This window comes from Megalobrama amblycephala, linkage group LG4, assembly GCF_018812025.1.
Source record: "Megalobrama amblycephala isolate DHTTF-2021 linkage group LG4, ASM1881202v1, whole genome shotgun sequence".
NCBI lineage: Eukaryota > Metazoa > Chordata > Actinopteri > Cypriniformes > Xenocyprididae > Megalobrama > Megalobrama amblycephala.
The window spans coordinates 15,118,301-15,141,241 of record NC_063047.1 but is presented as its reverse complement, the minus strand read 5'-3'; the positions used below and the strand labels follow the sequence as shown (position 1 = coordinate 15,141,241).

At 36.2% G+C, this 22,941-nt stretch overlaps 1 protein-coding gene and 1 long non-coding RNA gene across 4 annotated transcripts; one reads left to right on the top strand and one right to left on the bottom strand.

Moving 5' to 3' along the window:
* Positions 1–2,980: 2,980 nt before the first annotated feature.
* Positions 2,981–4,738, bottom strand: LOC125266813. Its single transcript, XM_048187871.1, has 3 exons — positions 4,430–4,738; positions 4,191–4,278; positions 2,981–3,911 (listed from the first exon to the last, which is right to left on the bottom strand). Exons 1-3 carry the CDS (start codon positions 4,607–4,609, stop codon positions 3,478–3,480), a joined length of 702 nt encoding a protein of 233 aa, XP_048043828.1. The 5' UTR covers positions 4,610–4,738; the 3' UTR covers positions 2,981–3,477.
* An 8,606-nt stretch (positions 4,739–13,344) lies between these two features.
* On the top strand, positions 13,345–21,277 carry LOC125266824. Of its 3 annotated transcripts, none has more exons than XR_007184559.1 (12): positions 13,345–13,646; positions 13,739–13,943; positions 14,035–14,175; positions 14,375–15,635; positions 15,986–16,105; positions 16,182–16,241; positions 16,344–16,397; positions 16,497–16,566; positions 17,066–17,121; positions 20,727–20,751; positions 20,852–20,928; positions 21,036–21,277. It is a non-coding gene; the product is annotated as an uncharacterized LOC125266824 (long non-coding RNA). The 3 variants fall into 3 exon arrangements; XR_007184560.1 differs by having other exon boundaries at positions 14,035–14,489; positions 15,555–15,635; XR_007184558.1 differs by having other exon boundaries at positions 14,035–15,635.
* The last annotated feature ends 1,664 nt before the right edge of the window (positions 21,278–22,941 follow it).

The window sequence follows — 22,941 nt, the reverse complement described above, 5'->3', positions numbered from 1 at the left end:
ATATATATGCTTTCTCTCACAATTATATAGTTATAATTATAATGTATTTAATTTGCCAGCATCAGGAAGCTGTTAATATGCAGAATACTGAAATCGCTTTTGAATGCGCGCGCTCGCTTTTACTTTGACTTTCAAGATTTGCAATCACACGTGCTGTGTGTATACTAGGGAGCGTCAGTTACACATTTCACAAGATTAGATATTTGTCAGTGATGCTCACGTACTGCAAACCATTCACCATTGTCCTATCATTGTCCCTCAAATGTAATTTCTCCTTACTCTCTTTACGCGGTAAATGAAATCTGTTGTGCTACAAAGTAACAGGCTCCTGCTAGCAAACGACTAACCATGTCCCTTTCGGGGGTCCGCAGACTGCGTTTTTTTCCTCCCGTGCCTTTCCGAATCTATATTCCGAATATGGATTTGGACCTAGTGGCCAATATAGGCAGGAAAATGTAGGTTCATGGTTTGCATTCTGTGTGTGTTCACTACTCACTGCTCTTAATGTGTGTGCACTAACTTCTGTAGGGGAATTTTACAATTAAAGACCCAAAAGATTAGATATGATGAATGAAGACCCAGAGTCAGAGTTTAAAAAAATAAATTGAAGAAAATTTTACTGAAGAAATGTTTGAAGTTTCACACATGTGACATGGACAGGATGCTGACGAGGGGATTTAGGTACTGGATGTCCTGTTCAGTCATGACATGACCTCTTCAGGTCTCCAAATGCCATCTGTCTGTTGATACTAATACAGGACCTACACACAGAACACTAGCGCACATACACAGATACACCGCTGATTTACAGCTTCTTCAAGGCTGAAGTTGGCCCAGACTCCAACTATAAATGGGAAAGTTTCTCAAAACATACTGACAAGTTTTTACTTTTCTCTCAGTGAGAGGTACAGATTACATTACAAAAAATGTGTCTATAGTGTTTGAAAAGGAAAATAAATGCTTTAACATAAGTTGAAGTCATTCAAATAATTTAATATTTAGAAGTTAAAAATGTTCATTAATAGCTCAAAAAATATGTATTGAAGTGGCAGTGGATTCCAGAATCCACCCCTTCACTTCCGACTATGGGTTACCATACTTGGCCTTCATGTCACATCACTTAATTAATCGCAAATTAATAGCACATCAAATTTGTCTGAGAGATTACCCCCCAAAAGATCATTTAAAGTCATTGTCATGTTAAATGAGAAAATCATCAAATAGACATTACAAAAAGTAGCTTTAGAAGGAAATATTTTATTTGATTCAACATTGAATTTATTACACATAAACTTTTAGTTTGTTTAACAAGTTCGTTTGCCCATATAATCTTTAGAGTATTAGGTTAGCTAATTTGGCTTGCTCTCCACTGAGGAGGGGCTCGATGAAGCAGCTTCAACTCAAGCTCTGATATACCCCCCCCCCAAATTCAAAGGTGGCAAATTCTTGTTATCTCATTAAGTCAACTTACAAACTAGTTAAGACAGTTAAACTTAACATCTTAAGTTGAATGAAAAAATTCAGCCACTTTAAGATGTGCCAGCTTAAAAAAATTATATTGAAACAACTTCAATCCTCTGCAAAACTATGGGACTCCATAATTAATTATGTGTTTTGTTGTTAAAGTGCAGCATATAATTTGGGTGTTCAAAAAGTCTTTCCAACATCAAACATCACTGTTCTTCACCTTGTAATAAATGTGACACCATTCTCAAACGGGTGTATTGATTTTTACAGTTGCACTTTTAATAATTTTGATGTTAGAACACCAGTGGGTTATCCTAAAGTTAAGATAACCCCAGTGAGGGTTATTCTATGTTAAAGGTGCTAAAGAGGATGTTTTGTTTTATACATTTTTGCAATATTACTTGAAACTGTCTTTACTAACTGATAAAAGACTATTTATTAGGTGCACTGAAAGGAATAATATTAATATACATCATCTGTGCATGAGGTAGGGCCTTAAAAACATCAGCCAATCGTTTACGCGATCATCGCATAAACGATTGGCCCTCTGGCTTGTCAATCACTGCCATGACGTTCCTTGTGAGAGACGAGCGCAGCTGCGCGCTCCAGTAACTTTCCACACTCCACAGGCGCTGCATGCAATGTTTTTGTCAGGAGACAGGAGTAATAACTGCAGATTATGAGTTACCTGCGGTGAGTCCGACATAATGAATCCATTAACACGACACAGCGAATGCCGGTGGTAAACACTCGTGTTCCAATACTCGTGCACGAGTTTTGGGAGGCGTTCCCTTGAAATGAGCTGTGAAGGAGGGGGGTTGTTCTTACGCATGCGCTCATTTAAAAAACTCAGCCTTTGGTTTCTCAGTCGACGAAAAGATCCTCTTTAGCACCTTTAAGACATTCTAAAGCTACAGTATTTCTGTAATACGCCCCCTGGTTCGTTCAAATACACTGATTCTTTGATGAATAAAACACAGTGTTGCAGCTGTCTTCTCTATTTTCTTTGACGAAGCAAAAACAGAATTTCTATGAAAGTTACTCGGTAACTTGTTGTATATTGAACTGTAGTATTAAACCAATGTCACATTTACTGATCATGCAGATGTTTGGAAAATTTGCTTGTGTGATAACTCATATATCATAGACTTATGTTATAAATATAAAAAAGAGGAACTCATTCAATTGATTTTTTTTATTTTTCTATTATTCTTTTCTTCTATAGTGTGATGGCACCGAGAGTGACCAAAACCCTTCAGATCACATAATTATTGGAAAAATTACAGAAATGATCATGCTGTAAAGAAATGAGATATGAGACGCAAAAGAGAACAGTCTGAAGGAGATATACACAGGGAATCAGGAGCTACTGTAACTTGCATTGTGTGTATGTGTGTGTGTGTGTGTGTGTATATATATATATATATATATATATATATATATTGTGCATGTATATTTTGTTGTTGTGTATGACAGTGACTTTATAAGTACTGAACTGATGCTCTAAAACAAATTTACAAACAAATATTTATTTGAATTTCAATACAAAACCACATAATTGTGTAAACCACAAAAAAATGTTGCGTTCTGAAATAGAGATGTACAATTGCCACATAGAGGTCAATGTAATAAATAGGAAGTGTTCCAACTTAGAAAAGTTAAAAAAAATTAACAGATCTGATTTTTAAAATCATAAATGCACATTAAAAAAGTTTTAACATAAAACATGCACATAGTTTTGCTAGCTACCAACATTTTAGTGCAATTTAGCTGGCACAGCAACAATTATTCACTACTTCTTCTTGTGTACATGCATGTGTAGTCATGTTATTTAATAACAATTTCAGCATTATGGTTCAGAGTAAACCTTTCAAACTAGAAAATTAATTAAAGTGGTTATGCATTCTAAAATATATGTGCACCTCAATAAAAGGTCATTAAAAACTAAGCACACCTGCTCAATGCTAACAAACCTCAAATACGCATTAATGCCATCAGCTAGTAAAACCTTTAAAAAAAGCCAATGCTAGTCACATCCAAGTGACTGTTTGTTGCCCGGCTGACAAACTTGCAACTCTTCTTGTTAATTTTCACAATGAGACTAGTTTCAGATTCCAGCATGATAACTCTATTCAAAGTGATTGACTGCAGCCAATAATTTCTACAAATCATAGACTCTTGAGCACTTATAACCTCTCTCTCCATTTCATAGTTGCTATGCTTCTGTGAGACATTGACCTTTAAAGTCAAAAGCTCTGAATTAGGATCACACTGATTATAGGCTACACGGTAATAGATCCTTAGATTGATCAAGTAGAGACCCTTTGTGAAGACATGGAGGACTGTTTGGTTTTCCAGCTTAAAATTTTGGGAGTCATTGTCCTCATTCATGATGTGCCACTTGATGGGATGTTCTTCTGAACAATCAACAAACTGGTTTCCAGCTGATTAAGAGAGAAAACATAAGTCAAACCAAGACTTTACAAAACACACATCTACATTGTAATTTATGGAAGCTTGTTTCCGCCAATAAATAAAAAAATAAACATGGTAATTTCGACTTTTTATCTCACAATTCTTAGGGGTTTTTTTTTCTACAATTGTGAGTTTACATCTCTCAATTCTGACTTCTTTTCTCAAAATTGAGAGATATAATGTCAGAACTGCGAGATGCCTATAAAATCACAGTTAAACTCATTACTCCATATAATCAAATAATTTACCACTATTTAAACATTCAAGATGTACAGTGTGTCTCATTGGTGGTCCTTCAGTATTCAAAGCCTCTGAATGGGCACCGAAAAATGCATCCTGAGGAAAAACAGGAGAACATCTACATGAGTTAACCTACAGAGATTTTTTCAAAACGTCTACACTTTTAATTACACCTGAATGATAGGGGATGTTAACAATGAATTAATAATTGTATACGTTCATGATCAAAATCGTGTAATTAGCTTACCTTAGTAGTTTGTTGTTGAAACTGTAGCCACAGCAAAGTCGCGAGGAATGTTGCGAGCAGCGCCGCAGTGGCCAAGCGCAGTCGTGTCTCCTGACGCTTCATGGTTTGACAATGCCGGATCAAAACCTGCATCATCTGTTCCTGCTCCACACCAAACTCAGACATCTCAACTCGAGCCATGTCCACGGATAATGCAACCACGTTACTTTGTCAGTCTGTCAGTGGCCCTCTTATATATAGTTACGCTCTTCAGATTACGTAGCCTACGCTCGGCACAGTCCGCCCTCTCTCCAGTCGGGAGACACATCACACAGTTACTCATCGCACGTCTGCTGCCAGACTCTGTTGGCAGATGCATCTGAAGTTAGTCAACGTCGCAATGACCTAGAGGAAACTCTTTTTCACAGTTAGAGAGTATGATTCTCCCTCGTTTTTTATTAACTTTCTCCCAGATAGGCTATTTCTTATGTAGGGCTAACAGATGTCTTGGTCACTTGTTGTATGGGGAAAAAAACATATGTATACACTTCAACAGAAATTAAATGTTTACAAACATATTTAACACGTAGCCTTAAACAAATGTCCACATAACTTTTTTTTCTTGTTGTTAAAGGATTAGTTCACCCAAAAAGGAAAATTATGTCATTTATTACTCATCCTCATGCAGTTCCACACCCGTAAGACCTTTGTTCATCTTCAGAACACAAATTAAGGTATTTTTGATGAAATCTGATGGCTCAGTGAGGCCTCCATTGCCAGCAAGATAATTAACACTTAAAGCTACTAAAGACATATTTAAAACAGTTCATGTGACTACACCCACTAAACATTGGACGTCGGATAGACGTGCAGATCATGTCTATATTAGGACCATTTCTGAACATCTATTTAACGTCCAAACTAGGTCCACTATTTGGACGTCCAAAAATTACATGAAAAAGACGTCACTCCGACGTCACATTGCGCAGTGGGTAGTGGGTCAACCTTAATGTTATGAAGCGACAAATACTTTTTGTGCGGCAAAAAAACAAAATAACGACTTTTCAACAATATTTAGTGATGGCCGATTTCAAAACACTGCTTCAAAGCTTTACGAATCTTTTGTTTCGAATCAGTGGTTCGGAGCATCAAAGTCACATGATTTTAGTAAACGAGGCTTTGTTAATTCAAAAGTGTTTCGAAATTTCAAAAGTTCACGTGACTGTGGCAGTTTGAACCACTGATTCGAAACAAAAGATTCGTAAAGCTTTAAAGCTTCATGAAGCACTGTTTTCAAATCGCCCATCACTAGATATTTTTGAAAAGTCGTTGTTTTGTTTTTTTTGGCATACAAAAAGTATTCTCGTCGCTTTATAATATTAAGGTTGAACCACTGTACTCACATGAACTGTTTTAAATATGTTTTTAGTACCTTACTAGGCACTGAAAGTGTTAATTATTTTCCTGGCAATAGTGGCCTCACTGAGCCGTCGGATTTTATCAAAAATATCTTAATTTGTGTTTTGAAGATGAACGAAGGTCTTACGGGTGTAGAACGACATGTGGGTGATGAGTATTAAATGACAGAATTTTCAATTTTGGGTGAACTAACCCTTTAATGCTTTGGAATGTAATGCATTTTACTTGCCCACACTGGTTACACATTATTTTATTTTAAAGAGTTAGTTCACCCCAAAATGAAAATTCTGTTATTAATTACTCACCCTCATGTCATTCCACACCGTAAGACTTTCGTTCTTCTTCGGAAGACAAATTAAGATATTTATGATGACAAAATGCTGTCAGATTTTCCTAGACTGCCTTAGCAACTACCACTTTGATGCTTCAAAAATATAAAGAGATCTGAAATCTAATCCATATGAATCGAGTGGTTTAGTCCAGTTTTTTTTAAGAGAATCAATCGCTTTATATGATAAACAGGTTTAATTTAGGCTTTTACTCCCATTTAAACATTGATCAGTGAACATATGCAGAAGCTCAACCAAACCCGCTACAAGCACGAGAACAAACCTCTTCCGGAAACTCAAACGTACTGCGTAACCAATGAGATTCATTCTTGTGTGTTACGCAGCACGTTTGAGCTTCCGGAAGAGGTTTGTTCTCGTGCTTGTAGCGGGTTTGGTTGAGCTTCTGCTTATGTTCGCTGATCAATTTTGACTCATATTGATATTGGCGCTATGCTAAGAAAACATTCTAGCTATCACTGTTGCCAAAAGTGATAGTTTTATTACTAATTTTGAAAAGCAAGTCCACGTAAGTTTTTTGAAAAGTAAGTCCATGTGTTTTTTAAGAAGGGTAAAAGCAAAGAAGGGTGAGAGGTCCGATCAAAGAAATGAGGGATTAAAACAGTATGAATAGAAGTGCCAGTAAAAAAATAAAGTGGGGTACGGGTTAACATGTTAAATAAAATGCTCTTTTTTCGTTCTACCAAAAATGTGCCTGGAGCCCACTGTTGCTATAGTAACAAACTACACTTTTTACGTGCATCTGATTGACACATAAATTATGCAATGTTATTTCACTGCTGTTGATAATGTTGAGGTTATTTCAGCTTAATAAGCTCAAATTCAATAAAATTTTGAAACGTTACTAATTACTGATTCAAAACACGAGTGCCAGTGGTTAAATGTCAAAATGCCCCCATCTGAACTAGAAGTTTTGATTGGTTTTGCACTTGAGTCAGACCTGTCTGTTATTGGCTGAATCACAGGGCTTCACTGCAGTAGTTTGAAAAGCATCAGCTCACCCTGTTGCTCATCGGCACCTTTGTCAAATTACTTTGTACTTTTGGTGAAAAATAAATGTAGCAGAGTTGAATACTTTATTTTTATTCCACTCAAGTAAAAGTACCACAATTTAATTATACAAGAAAATAGAAAAAAATGGAAAATTGTACTCAAGTACTGTAATGAAAGTATTTGTAATTAATTACTTTCTAGTTTCCACCTCTGGCGCACATAAAAGTAAAGGGACACAGTGAAGTGACCCCCAGTGAAAACCCAAGGCCTGTCTGTGGTGCTGACACTGGCATCTACAGAAGTTCTGCAATTCGATCCTTCTCCTCCTTTTGCCTGACCACATGACAACATTGCAAAATGAGCAGCCAATAAGAAATATACAGTGCAAATATACTGTAATCATCATGACATGACATTTTGATGTTTGTACTTTTTGTACTTCTTTACATATCCATCTGGCATTGTGTCTCCTGGATATGCTGGACTCATCATTACTTACAGCGGTGGGGGTGAAATATGTCTTTTCACAATACATTATACTTCTCTGAAATGAATTAAATTTGAAACCCAACAGTTGGGTGTGTCCATTTGACCAAAACATGTTGAAACAACACAGCATTTTTTAGAGTCTGTTCTCACTACATTTAGTTATAAACTGACATACAGTATCTCACAGAAGTGAGTACACTCTTCACATTTTTGTAAATATTTTATTTTATTTTATATCTTTTCATGTGACAACACCGAAAAAACGACACTTTGCTACAATGTAAATTAGTGAATGTACAGCTTGTATAACAGTGTAAATTTGCTGTCCCCTAAAAATAACTCAACACACAGCCATTCATGTCTAAACAGCTGGCCACAAAATTGAGTACACCCCTAAGTGAAAATGTCCAAATTGGGCCCAAAGTGTCAATATTCTGTGTGGCCACCATTATTTTCCAGCACTGCCTTAACCCTCTTGGGCATGGAGTTCACCAGAGCTTCACAGCTTGCCACCGGAGTCCTCTTCCACTCCTCCATGACAAAATCACAGAGCTGGTGGATGTTAGAGGATGTCCTGGATGACCTTCCGTTTGAGGATCTCCCCACAGATGCTCAATAGGGTTTAGGTCTGGAGACATACTTGGCCAGTCCATCACCTTTACCCTCAGCTTCTTTAGCAAGGCAGTTATCATCTTGGAAGTGTGTTTGGGGTCGTTATCATGTTGGAATACTGCCCTGCGGCCCAGTCTCTGAAGGGAGGGGATCATGCTCTGGATCATAATTAACAAAAGACTTTAACAGCCAATGACATTTACAGCTGAAGAGACTCTGGACTGATTTTCTAGTCAATCATCATCTAACTTAAGTTAAGATGGCCTTAGATGTTATATGAATTCTGCAATTAAACTGACATTATTGTGAGGAACTTTGCAGATTTCTGCAGTAGCCTAGGCATAATTAGTTAGTTAGTTCTGTAGGTACAGTAGGTATACTGTGGCCTCCTCCACACAGAGCTGTTGAAAAGTTGCATCCGTTAAAAAAACAAAACAAAAAAAACCTAAAAATAGCCTACTATGTATACCTACAGGCCTACTGTGATTTTATGATCCTGTGCACACTGCTGTTACACAATAAAATGACAGAATGAAGCTTAAATGTGGGCTATAATATGAATAAATTGTGCTCATAAATGGCTGTTGAGATAGTAGCCTTCCCGAGTGGACGCTTGGATCCGGAAGTGGTATTGACGACATAAAAAAAGGGTTAGTAATAAACTATTCGATAAAGATGTTGACAGAGGGAAACTAAACAATGTTATCTGCTTGTTCTTGCATACGGACTCCCCCCAATGTGACTCATTAGTGCAGACAGGGGTTGTCCAGTGTAAATTTCAGCATTCTTGCTGTTCTTTATTGTAGACGGCTTGATGATGCTTCAAGGGGGTCGTACTTTGCATGTGAAGAATGCCAGCCATTTTTAGAATTTAATGCCCCTGTCTGTACTAGTTAGAATTTAGTTTTGACTAGTCAAAATTCCAATTCCAGATATCTATTATGAAATATTGACTCGTCGGAATTGCACGTAAGTTTTAAATATTCTGGCTGACCCCCCAGCGTGAGTTTTTTGAAGCGACCGTTATTTAGAACGTATCACTTTATGGTTTCCATGGTGATGCGTCATCGCTTGTTATGTGACACACCGCAGCACTGTATGAATGATAATCTGCTTTCATTTAATTTTTCCTTTGTTATTCAAAATATTCACAAATTTGTTGACTATAGCATGAAATATCTAATATTCCGATTGACAAATATGTGCAAGTGGATGTGTTTTGCAGTTTAAACACCTTTATAACGATCATGTTAGTTTATGCGCGATGGGCGCCGCCATGTTAGTTTGCGCCGCACAGAGAATCGGATCTGTTGGATTTACAACCCGTGAATTTATTCACTTCTCCCGAAATACATGAAAGTAAGTGAGTCGGTGAACTGGGGAAGAATAGAGTAAGCTTTAAAGGGCACCTATTATGCAAAATTCACTTTTACATGGTGTTTGACCATAAATGTGTGTTGGCAGTGTGTGAGCAAAACCACCCTAGAATGAGAAAAATCCACCCAGTGTTTTTTTTACAATCTCAATAATTCATAAGCACTGTCTCAGAACGCCCTGTTCTAAGATTGCTCTCACTGTGACGTAGAATTGCGCTAAGCCCCACCCACGTGGTTTGATTGACAATCTGGTTTTGGCATAGACCCATCCTCCATTGTTTCAACGACAGCCGGTAATGTCTCCTAAGAAACATAAGTGTTCTGTTGTGGGATGTAATAATGAACATAGTAGTTTTCACTTACTTCCGACATCAGAGCCACTGAAAACGCAGTGGATGGATTTTATTTACGAAAGAAAGGCGCCACTCAAAATTCCAAAATACGTTTATGTTTGTGCGAATCATTTTTTGACTGACTGTTTTGAGAACGAGGGTCAATTCAAAGCAGGTCTTGCTTCAAAGTTAATCCTCAAGTGTGGATCGTTGCCTACTGTTCGCGATCCAACGTCACCTCCAGAAGAAGTAAGTGTATTTAATGTTTTTTGAGCAAATAGTCATTTCAGTCGATGTCAGCCAATTCAATAACAAATGCGTCTAAAGTTGTTGTCGTCGTCGTAGAATGTCTGTGCATATAATTTAAACCTTGTTTGTATAGTGTGTATCCACACGTATATATATATATATTTTTAAAGATATTGTATTAAAAACTGTGTATGTTTACTTATCAAACGTTATCACAGTATTTGTGTTTGTAGTTTCAAAAAATTGCGCGAACGTTATCACAGTGTGTGTGTGTGTGTTGCACATCCATAATTGCAAAGGGGGCGCGATTAAAACTCTATAAGTACATACATGTATCAAATAACCATTCAGAGACGTCCTGCTCCATTCTCAATTGTGTTTCTTCTGCCGGAGTCTCTTCATCATCTGGGTCTGATTCCGGTTCAACCATGTACGGCTGAATGCCATACAAAACAGCGGGTCTCTCACTCTCAGCCATTCTGCTTCTACCTACTGTTTATTGCCATAGGTATGCAAGTTATGCCCTCATCCTATGGGAAGCCAAACACACCAAAAGTGGTACGAGGCAGCGGGGTGTTACAAAGCTCGCGCCGCGCTGACATGTCATCTGCGCGGATCAATGGACCGAGCCGCGCGACCGACTCGTCAGCGCAGCGCGGACGTGTTTTCTAGCGCCACCCAATGGGCAGCGCGGCGCGAGCTAATCTCATCCAATAGTATCCAGCTGCAGACCCGCAGCACCACAGTTTCAGAACCGCAGTTTCATGATGTCTACAGTATTTAACAACAATACTTTTAAATAAAGTCATTTTTCTGTTCATATAGGCCTAATATGCATAAGATATCATGATGTACAAAGAGGAGTTTTAATTACCAAGTTAATCGATAATGCAAACTATGTTTTGTTAAGGCATGAACTAATTTGTATAAACTGTGAACAAATACTTTTAACCATATAATTTTGAAAATATATTAATAAATGTGTAACCATATAGTAAAATGTCTCCCTTGACTGTATGTGATATTATTTCCTTATGTTCATGTTGTGAACGTCTGACAAATAGTATAAAGACACAGAGGCATTTAAGGGCATTTAATGTCAAAATATAAGCCTACATGTATTTAATCATTCCAAATCCTTGAACAAGTGAAACATGCATTTAAGCCAATGAGACATCAGAAGGTGTATATGGTGAGTGTATGATATTTCTGTCATGATGTGGTGAACGAATTTATATTTATATATTTATATTACTAAGTATTTGTATTACTAAGTGTCTGCTAGGCTACTGAATCATTTACATTTTATCATTAAAGATTTTTTTGCATTTGTCAAAGATATGTATCGTGTTAATATTAAATAAATATTAATAAAACTTATTAATTTTGTTTTCAGGGATGAAAAGACAGGGTTTTCTGCAGAAATGCCATGATATGGGCTTATAATCTTTAAGTGTTTTAAGATGATTATTTGTTTTTTGCTTGTTTTTATTTTATTATGAGCAGTTTAAATATGTTTTAATCCTATTATTTTAGAAATGTTTTATATCCTATTTGTTTTCAGCACACGTTTTACTTGTTCAAGGCTTTTTTTTTTTAATGGTTATTTTTATTTGACATTAAATAGCCTACGTTACATAATGTAAGTATTATGTGTAACAATTTGAACATGAAGGAAATAATACGATCAAATATACAGTCAAATGTTACACATGTATTAATATATGTTTGAATTAATAAAATAAATAAATAAATAAATCTTCTCAAACTCTGTGTCATTGTATTAGCCTATTTAAAACGTGGAGAAAATAATTTAAAAATAAAAACGGCGTAGTTGTAGCCTATTCTCGCAGTAGCCTATACACGACTGTGTTTGTATCCATTCATTGACATTAACATATAGGCTGTTTTAAAATTTTGCTCTTTGTACATCATGATATCTTATGCATGTTAGGCCTATATGAACAGAAAAATGACTTTATTTAAAAGTATTGTTGTTAAATACTGTAGACATCATGAAACTGCGGTTCTGAAACTGTGGTGCTGCGGGTCTGCAGCTGGATACTATTGGATGAGATTAGCGCGCGCCGCGCTGCCCATTGGGAGGCGCTAGAAAACACGTCCGCGCTGCGCTGACGAGTCGGTCGCGCGGCTCGGTCCATTGATCCGCGCAGATGACATGTCAGCGCGGCGCGAGCTTTGTAACACCCCGCTGCCTCGTACCACTTTTGGTGTGTTTGGCTTCCCATACTCATCCAAAGGCAGGGCGGGGATATGCAGCTCATTTATATTTAAGGTGGTACACACCAAAACAGCTCTTTTTAAAACAGGCCCCAAAAATGACATTTTCAAATGGTTACAATAAATTAACTGTGGGGTATTTTGTGCTGAAACTTCACAAATACATTCTGGGGACACCCAAGACCAATATTACATCTTGTAAAAAGGGGCATAATAGGTGCCCTTTAAGTTAAGATGGCCTTAGATGTTATATGATTATGGTCCCTGGAGCATATTTTATCAAATTTAATGCACATTTAAAAGTGCAAGTTGCAACTTTTATTGCTCTCTAAAAATGTTTGGTTAAAAATGGACAAACCCAGCAATTGGATTGTTTTAACCCAACGGTTGGGTTAAATGTTTGCCCAACCTGCTAGGTAATTTTATTTAACTACTGTGCAAAAATTGCTGTATTGCTTGCTTAAAATACACCCAAAATAGGTTGGAAATTAACATTTATTAATATTGAATATAATAATTAAACAACAAACATTTATTAAATTGTTTGTTAATAAATGTTCACCTTTGATTATTATTGTTGTCTCTACTCACTAAAAAATGTTGGGTTAAAAATAACCCAACGTTTTTTTTACTGCGATTACTATAGTAATTATGTGTCTGATTTTCAATTTCCAACCTAATTTGGGTTAATTTTAAGCCAGCCATATAGTCATTTTTAAACAATAGTTTGGTTAAATAAACCTACCCAGCAGGTTGGGCAAACATTTAACCCAACTGCTGGGTTTGTCCATTTTCAACCCAACTTGGGTTGTTTTTAACCCAGCATTTTTTAGAGTGTAACAATAATGGAAAGATGAGCATTATCAGTATGTCACAATATCAGCCCATTTGGACTTTGTTTTCTGTTGCAGCATTTTTCATTGCAGTTTTTTTTGTTTAAGAAATACTAACTTAAACCTTTTATTTCACGGACATAGTTTGCATTCATTCATAAATTGCAATGTAACTGAATCTAATCTAAATGTATCCTACTTTTAAATACTATGTTCTATTTTATTTTATTTATTGATTGTAGTGAGTGAAATTGACCCCCCTCTGCCAAATTATGATGGCCATGTGGATAGTGAGAAGTTTTGGGAGGCAGTAACAGTAGACATGATAAACCAAGGTTTTTATATAAGTAGGCTATGTCTAGCATCACTTTTCAGATATATAGCCTTTTACTTGTTTATTTCTTTGCTGCAGTTCAGCTTCTTTCCTTTTCATTATTAGGTGGGATAAAGATAAAGATAAAGGGATGAAGCCCTTCATTGAGCACCCAAGCTACAGCTTTTGGGCTCCATGGATTGGTATTCATACTAGGTCATCCAACATGGTTCTCAATACAGAGTATAAGCTTCATGATTCACAAGACTCAACTGAGGATGACATACTGCTTACAGAAGAAATGCTTGCTGATGAGCTGCTAAATCTCCGGGTATGGTTTGTTTCATCTCGCTAATATATTAATTTAGATGTTTTGTTCTGTCATGTATAATAATTTTGCTGCCATTTTTCTTTTTGGCTAGACTGAGGAAATAAGGGGTATGGTAAGGGGTATGGAATAGATCACAAAGGATCTAAGATGGATTTAATCATCTGGCTTAAAGAGAGGATGTCAAATAGAGTCACCGACAACAAGGTTTTTGAAAAAGTGTGGGGTGCATCTGGTAAGTCAAACTGTACAGTTATGTATTAGGGTGGCATAAAAGTATTGATATACGTTATTGTTTACATAATCATTTTGCTGTTGAAATTGCTTCAAATTGAGGTGATTTTGTCAGTTTTAAGCTGTGGGGTTATAAAAATGTATAGATACAAACATATTGAGTATTCATGGATTTTGAGTTGACATGTCTTTCACTTTAGGTGGCTGTGCTGTTACAACCTGCCTGTGTGGAGTTGTGTCTGTGAAATTTAACATCAGAGCAGAAAGCCCTCGTGATTATGCTAACCTCCTGCTTTCATGGAAAAGTACCAAATGGTACTGTGTACGACTACCCAAGGGGTCTAGCCTCACATGCAAACCATTGTTCAAAGAAATTGTTTCATCCTTTTTGAAGGTCGATTACTGCACCTATCTGAAGAGAATATCAAGAAGGCATCTGAAAATGACTTGGAAGTCAGTTTGCCATATTAACCACCAAAAAGAACCAGCTGATCAAGATGGTCACCCTGTTACTGGTTCATGTGACCATTATGTTTTATGTTATGTGTTCCATCAAAACAATAGTAAGGATCTTAGGGATTCCTTGAGAAAGTGTAACGAGGCGGCAGACTCGGTGGGATCCATGTGCAGCTTTATTAAACAATTGTAGTCATACAGGCAGGGGTCAAATACCAACAATAGCTATGTCAGAGGCAAAACGTAATCAGAAACAGGGACAGGCAAATGGTCAGGGCAGGCGGAAGACAAGGCAGAGTAATCCAGTAAACAGTCAGATAAATCACAAGGCAGGCAGCAGGCAAAACATGGAGGTATAAGGCAGCCCAAGGTCATATACAGAATCACAATAAACAGGGGAAACCGCTCAGTAATGTTAGCCAGGGCAAAACAAGACTTTGCAAAGAGTGAGTGTGTGCGTGTGCTTAAATAGTCCGGGTTATTGGGATCAGGTGCGTGGGTAATCAGCCCAGATATGGGGTTATGGGAAATGTAGTCCAGGACAGGTTAGTACTCAGGTGAGGGAGCCCTCTGGTGGCGATTGGAGGGAGCCACAGAGGCCAAGTTCATGACAGAAAGATTTATCTTGGAGCTTGCAGGAAAAATAAACAGTCAGACAACTCTTTTCAGATATGAAGAAAAATAACTGCTTCCTGAATATGATGAAACCATCAACCATCATCCCACATTTTCCTTGCAAGAAATATTTTGCAGCATAAAAATGTTGCATAGAACAATAAGGTTGTGAAGCAGTTAAGAAAACTTGCTGACAAGAACACTGCAATGGAAAGATAATTTTGGGTAATATATTATCACTGTGTGCATGTATATATGTATATAGTAAAGATATATATGAATGTGTATGTATATGCTTATCTGTTTTAGGTGCAGCCAGTCCTCAATCCTCAATTGAGAGTCCTCAATCCTCCAAAACTATTGAGACTGGAGTATGCAGTCAAAATTCAGGTATGAAGGCGATGTTGTGGCGATCAATCATCTTTGAGTGTGTGTGTGTGTGTGTATGAATGACATATATGTGTATATATATATATATATATATATATATATATATATATATATATATATATATATATATATTATATATATATATATATATGCTGTTCAGCCATGTGAAGAGCACACATGTCACTACAAGCCACAAGTCCTTCTGAGCAGTGGAGGACATGTTTCCAAATAAAGCAGTGTTGGGCAAACCATTACCAGAACATCTTCAGAAAATGGTAGTGATTTGTTTGTAGCTAAACTAAAAATCTTAAAACAGTTTATGCTTTTTCCTTTTTTGTTAATATTTTCAGGTTGCACATGTGTTGGACCCCAACGGTGACCTGGAGGAACATATCGTTTCTGTAGGATCGACTGTGCTGTTGCATTCCGATTTGTTGTCTTTAGGACTGTCAGAAGAAGTTGAAGCAATGGTAAAATCTACTTTTATTAGTAAAATGAGATGGAAAAATATCAAATGAACTCATTTTATTTGTTTTATTTTAACAGTCATTGATTTTGAGCTGTTGCCTAAGAATCAGAGCACATCGCTTTCCGCATGGAAATAAGGTAGCAGTCTAAAAGATTTTATTGAAAACAGGATACATTTGTATGTATCTGGTAATTGTTTCTTTGTTACACGATCTCAGTCTGTATGCTGCTAATTCCTAGGTGGTAGTGACCTGGCTTCCGCCACTTTCTTGTTTCCCTGAGTTGTCCCTTCCGGTGAGTTCTGGAATGTTTTATCTTGTGAATGATTGTACTTTCACTGAATATAAACTACATTATATTTCCTATGCTCTGATGTGTTTCTATATATTTTAGCCTAATTTTAGCCAGACAGACCTTGTAGTTCTGCCAGCTTGGGTACCTGCCTGGCCACTGGCTACTGTGTGTAAGTAATTTAATTAATATGAGACACAAGTTAACAGTAAGTTGTAATTTTAGAAATATCCAATACTAAACAATGTGCTGTTGAATTAAGTTTAGTTTCACATTACCATTAATTTACATAAACCATTACAGAGATCTATGTGTAGAGCATTGCGTGTGTGTTTTACAGATAATGAAACCAAAGACACAAGAAATGTATTTTCTCGACACTATGCAACAAGCAGGATTTGGACAGTACATTGACACATTCAGGTTATAGAAATGTTCAGAAAGTGTTTAGAGATTACAGCGGTTCTGTTTTAAACTGAAATTTTTTTTTTTATTATTATTATTTTTGTTCATGAACTTTTATTTTGTAATTGAAAATTTCATTGATGTGCATGAACAGTTATGTATCAAGAAACCACAGACATGACACTTGTTTGAAAATGAGATATAGATAGGTTAATTGACATTGAGGACTACATCCCTAAAATGTTGGGCATCATTTTTCTTTACAGGAGCATGGCAAAACTCATCGACAGCAGAGAGTGGATGGAGCTTCACCATTCAAAAGGTTATTTGTGCACATAAGTACTAATAATTACATATGTGTGTACATGTAGAAGTATATTTTTTTCTAGATGTTACAGCTACAAGTTGTTCAAGAAACTGAAGGGATTATGTACAAGTACTATATTGGTCAGCACCGCGGATCATTTCATATATAGCCAGAGGTGGGTAGAGTATCCAAAAACTGTACTCAGGTAAAAGTACGAGTAGGCTACTTATAGAAATATTTACTCAAAGTAAAAGTGAAAGTAACAATCTTAAATTACTTAAGTAAGAGTAAAAAAGTATCCACTGAAAATCTACTCAAGTAGCTCGTTACTAGTTACTTTGTAACATATATAGGCTATATATATATCTCAATACAACAGCATGTTATTATTTAGAAAGATATTTAAATTATTACCATAATTAGATATCTTTGCAACAAACACAGAAGAGACAAGCATTATTTCTGGCATCTGTAACCCGAATATCATTGCATGTCCTTTAATTTGTATAATAATAACAACAACGTATAATCTACATTTGAAAGAAGAAAGAAAACTCTTTACATGTGCTCGCAGTTCAACTCATGAACATCACACAAACAATGATCAATGAACAATGATTCGCGAACCAATTTAGACCGTTTTGTCAACTTGTTTGATCAAGAGTGCTTCTCAATTCGTATTTGTGCATCCTCATTTCCTTTTCTCGCTTCCTTTAATCGCGTCTTAGCTCCACCCTTTCAGGATGCGAGGGAAGGACACAAGGAAAAGATGCGAGGACGGAGGAATTGAATCAAGTGAAATGATATATCCCCGCTCCCTTTAGCGTCACTTCAAAGCGTCATTAGCTGAGTCATTCTACGAAACGGGTGCCATTTCCACTTTGCATTTTTCAAAATTTTCATTAAGAACAAACTTTTTTTTTAAACAAATATACAAATTGAAAGATATGTTAATCCTCCAAAAACATATTTTCCCACCTCAGGCACAAAATCTTTATTAATATTATCTTTTTTATTCAGGCAAGGAAGCCATTCTTGTACCACCCCGTCATGGACAATATGTATGCCATTGGAGTAGTAAAACAAGAAATAGATTTTTAAAAATGTCCCTTTTTTTGGAAACCATCAATAGAAAGTCTGTAATTTAATATATATTTTTTTATTTTTAGATTTTTAATCTTGAAACATGAATTTGAGCTTTCAATGGCCTCATTGTTTGTACTGAAAAAAATAATTTACTTAAAAAACACAAATAAAGTTACATTTATCTGATCCGTCCACACAACAAGAACATCATTCAACATTAATTTATGTAATATTTCATTTTCTTTCCATAAACCTTTAACAAAATGACCCTGTGACGGGGTGGTAAATGTGACAGGGTGGTATGGACGAAGTGTTTCTCTATGTGATCTGCTGGTTTTAAACTTTAAAAACTGGGGGAGGGAGACCTTCAAATTGAGTAAAAAGTGAGTGAGTGAGTGAGTGAGTGAGTGAATGAGTGAGTGTGAGTGAATGAACCAAACAGTGTTGCCAAGTCTGCGTTTTTCCTGCGAAATTGGGCTAGGCTACTTTTACACTGTTGCCGCGGGTTGTTTTTCATGTCCACGGGTTGAAGCGAGCCCAAATAACATGATATTTAGCCCTTGGAATGTACATTTTACCAAGGGAACCCTGCCAAAAAAAACGTTTTACCCCCCAGAATGTGATTTTTATCAGGGGACATTTTGGGGTAAATTTCATCCCAAAATGTCCGCAAATCTCCCATGTGGTCAAGTTTCTCAACTAGCATACATGCATTCAATCTGAAATATAATTATCTTTGTATTAATAATGTAAAAAAATAAAATAAAAAAGTTTTCCCTATCTATTTCGCATGACGGGGTGGTAAGTTTAAGCTTGACGGGCCCTGCCTAACATGAAAAAGCAACAAATAAACAATGTAAAAAAAATGTACATAGTTGCCTGCTTTTGTTCTTGGTGGCTATAAGGCTCAAATTATGTTACTTAGGCTTTGTGATGTCATTTAAAGGAACAGAGCATTATTTATATATAAAACAAGTTAGTGTGACGGGGTGGTAAGTCAAACTGAGGGATGCGCACAAATCCTACAAATATTTACAAAAAAAAAAAGGTTTATTGTGAATAAATATATTTTGTGTAAACAGGGACACACATACAATCCTGAAAATAGTATATGTTTGAAAAAAATATATAACTTATTTGGTGATATTTTAGATGCAAATGTCATGTTGGTTAACACGGACATGTGAAATTGGTTATGTAATAATGAAAAATGATTAAAAAATAGTATGCTAATCTTAAAAAAAAAAAAAAAAACATTTGATCATACATCATGTTAAAAAGAACACTTGAATTAATAACTTTAAGCTTTGGAAACAGACTTTGGGACATTTTTTGTGCCTTATGCATCTGATCAAATGTTGCGGACCCAAATGGCACCCGTTTCATAGAATGACTCAGCTGCACTCAAGGGATCTACCCATATGTTGTTAAAGTTGATTATTTAAAAAAATATATAATAAATATTAATAAAGAAAGATGCTCCGTTGAAATATGTAAGATGTAAACTTTATTTAAACTGCATACATTAAAGCATACATTTAAATTATTGCAACAGATATGAAGGGGGAGGAGAATTTATGCGTGCGTCAGGTTTCTCGACGAGAAAGACTTCCGCAAAGGATGCACCTCTGTATCCTCGTTCATGACTCCTCAGGAAGCCTCCTCACTCCTTGATCCTCACCTCCTCGCGGTGCAGTTAGAGAATTGAGATGTCCTTCAAGATGGCTGAGCTCGATCGGTATCCGGGTCATAGGATGGAGGACGGAGGAGCGAGGAAACGAGGAGGGATATTGAGAAGCACCCCAAGTCTTTGAACAGAATCGACTCAAAAGAGTGATTCATGTGAATGGAGCATCGTTCATGAAAAAAGAGACAGCGCGCTTGGAGTAAACTACGCATTTCTTAACATGCACAGTATTGCATTAAAATAAAGTAACGAGGAACGACGCCCAACGTAGCGAAGTAAACGTACAGATTTTTCATTACAAATGTAGGCTACTCAAGTTAAAGTAAAAGTACCCACATTTAAATCTACTCCAAAAAGTACACATTTTCCAAAAAACTACAAGTAAATGTAACGAAGTAAATGTACTTCGTTACTACCCACCTCTGTATATAGCTATCAGTTAACGTCAGCATCAAAGACATTTAAAAACATTTCAGCTTAACATTCAGACAGCAGCGAGTGTTTGAACTTCTGGTTTGCGATCCAATGTGGCTGTTGTTCACCATATAAGACAGAAATATTTATATTCAATGCAAAAGATCTCCATGTGGCACATACTGGCTGTTGTCAGACTTCTTGGATCTCACTGTATTATTAAAATGAATGGCAAAATGAATGTTTGGAAATGTAAACTTATATTTCCTACTGACACACTAAAGCAAAAGATATAAATAACTGGCTTAAAACCATTTTTTTCAGTGTGAAAATACTAACATGCCTAAGACTTCTGCACAGTGCTGTATATATTAATATTTTATTATTAGTATTATAAAAGAATATTAATCTTTTTTTTTTTTTTCTTATTCAGAGTATACAGTTGTGACAACAATCAGGTTTGTCTAGTCTAAACCAAGGTTTTCTGTAATCAGTGGTTATATAATGCTTAATAACTTTTAAGTATAAATAAACATATGTATGTTTTTGTTTCAACAGCCCTGGAAATCCTTTCTGAAATCTTCAGTGAAGTTATTTTGTCAACGGGTGACTCTGCATATTTGACACTTCCTCTGGTATGCAGATGGTTTAGAGATGTGGTCACACACATTGCCTGGCTAAACAGTAAGATTTTTTCCCAGTTAAACTTTTTATTTATCCTTCCTGTATTTTGTCTTTACAGGTGTTGCCAACTGGAAGAATTTCACTCCCGTCTACCGGAAAGAGGGAAAGGGTGGGAAGAGGCCGACATGATGAACTTCTGGGCTTTTACTTTTTTTGCAGCAGGAAACACATTGGTGTCTTAAGTTCATATAAGGGAAAGAGAGAATGAACTGAGATCAACTGGTTTTGATGTATTAATTGATGTCATTTAAAGTTTGCCGTGTATAGTGTTCTAATAAAAAAAAAGCTATGGCAAACACATGGATGACAACAGGTTTCAGTCATTTGCATCAGTCTATCATTCTCATATTTGATGTTAAAATCATTTAGGCCTATGTATTGCTTTAAGCAGACATGCAGTCCATCTAATTAATGAATTCTTAATTTAGTTGTGACAATTCTGTGTAATATTTAAATTACCAATGATTTTAGAAAGAAAGTGTTTAAAGAGGTGATTAAATGTATTATGTTTTTAAGTTTTTGTATAGAAGCAGGTAACTACACAAATTCAGGATTAATGAGGTTTTCAGTGCAGTTCAGATAAATAACAGAAAGTGACAAAGAGTGTTTTTGGGTTCAAGTTCTTTAGAACCTGAATAGTTCCTTCCTTGCAAAATGTAACCATGATTTTATTGTAGTAAAAATATTTGTTGGTATATTGATTACCATGTGTTAACCACACAAACACTTAACTATAGTTTTTGTAGTTTAATTGTCGTAGGGGCTATGGGAATGTTTACTATTGGCGTTCAGAGACTGGTGACAGTTTAATTGCCACACACACACACACATATAATATAACTCAGGGTACATGCTTCGCATTATATTGCCATGTCACTTACAAAAACCAGCGAGTAATGCTGAGGTATGATACAGCTGTTGAGGGAGTAACTGTAAATTAGACCATTATTTCTATTCTGTTCGTCGTAATCCACCACTCTTTGTATTTCTGCTTTCATGGAATGTTGTGGAAACGCAACAAACGCAAAAAACACAAAATTTATATTTGCTTTTTAATTTATATTAAAAGTTTATTCGTCTGAATTCTACTTCCGCATTCCAAGCCTGCTCACATCGTCATAATTGTCTACACCAATAAGCTGTAAAAGCGTCACACATCTATGTAGCCCCGCCCCTTTTCAGCACTGTGCTCCTTGTCTTTTGTCTCCCGTTTTTTTTAAAGGGTTTTTGTAGTGATGGGCAGATCGAGGCTTCGTGAAACACAAACAGTTGAAGCAAATGTGCCGTAATGATTCGAGGCTTCGAAACAATCTGACACCCGTCTCCACGGTGACCCCTAGTGGTCAGAACAGTGTAAATGCAACAAAACTCAGGCCAAACATGCATTAAATATACCCTTTAACAAATGTATTGCAAAAGTTTTATTGAAAGTAAATCAAATGGAATTAACTAATCATCTAATAAGATTAAATATATAATATGTGTTCTTTTATCAATTTTAAAGGCTTGTTTCTTTGTTCCATGGCTCAAGCTAAACAGGCCAATAAGAGATTAATAACTACCATTATTAATTTTAATTATTCTAATGTATAATTAAAACATCTACAAATGTATAAAACTGATCGGAGATCAGGCAAAACCATAGGGTAAAGCCCTAGACACTTGTTCAATAGTTCTCAGTGAATCTGCATGATTCATGGGCTCACTTTATCATCGCCCTCTATCGGTGAACCATTGAAATTTCGAACTGTTTCGAAACAGTGATGATGTAACGAAGCCTCGTTTACTAAAATCACGTGACTTTAGCAGTTTGATACACGCTCCGAATCACTGATTCGAAACAAAAGATTCATGAAGCTTTGGAGCTTCATGAAGCAGTGTTTCGAAATCGGCCATCACTAGGTTTTTGCTAAATCGCCTGAAATAAGGTCTGTGGTTAACAAAGCCTCTAAATATTTTCACAG

Coding starts and splice junctions, on each gene's coding strand:
- LOC125266813 (XM_048187871.1), bottom strand. CDS start 4,609: ATGGCTCGAGTTGAGATGTCTGAGTTTGGTGTGGAGCAGGAACAGATG. Junction 4,279..4,429: donor TTCAACAACAAACTACTAAG/GTAAGCTAATTA, acceptor GTTTTTCCTCAG/GATGCATTTTTCGGTGCCCA. Junction 3,912..4,190: donor TCTTGAATGTTTAAATAGTG/GTAAATTATTTG, acceptor TCTCTTAATCAG/CTGGAAACCAGTTTGTTGAT.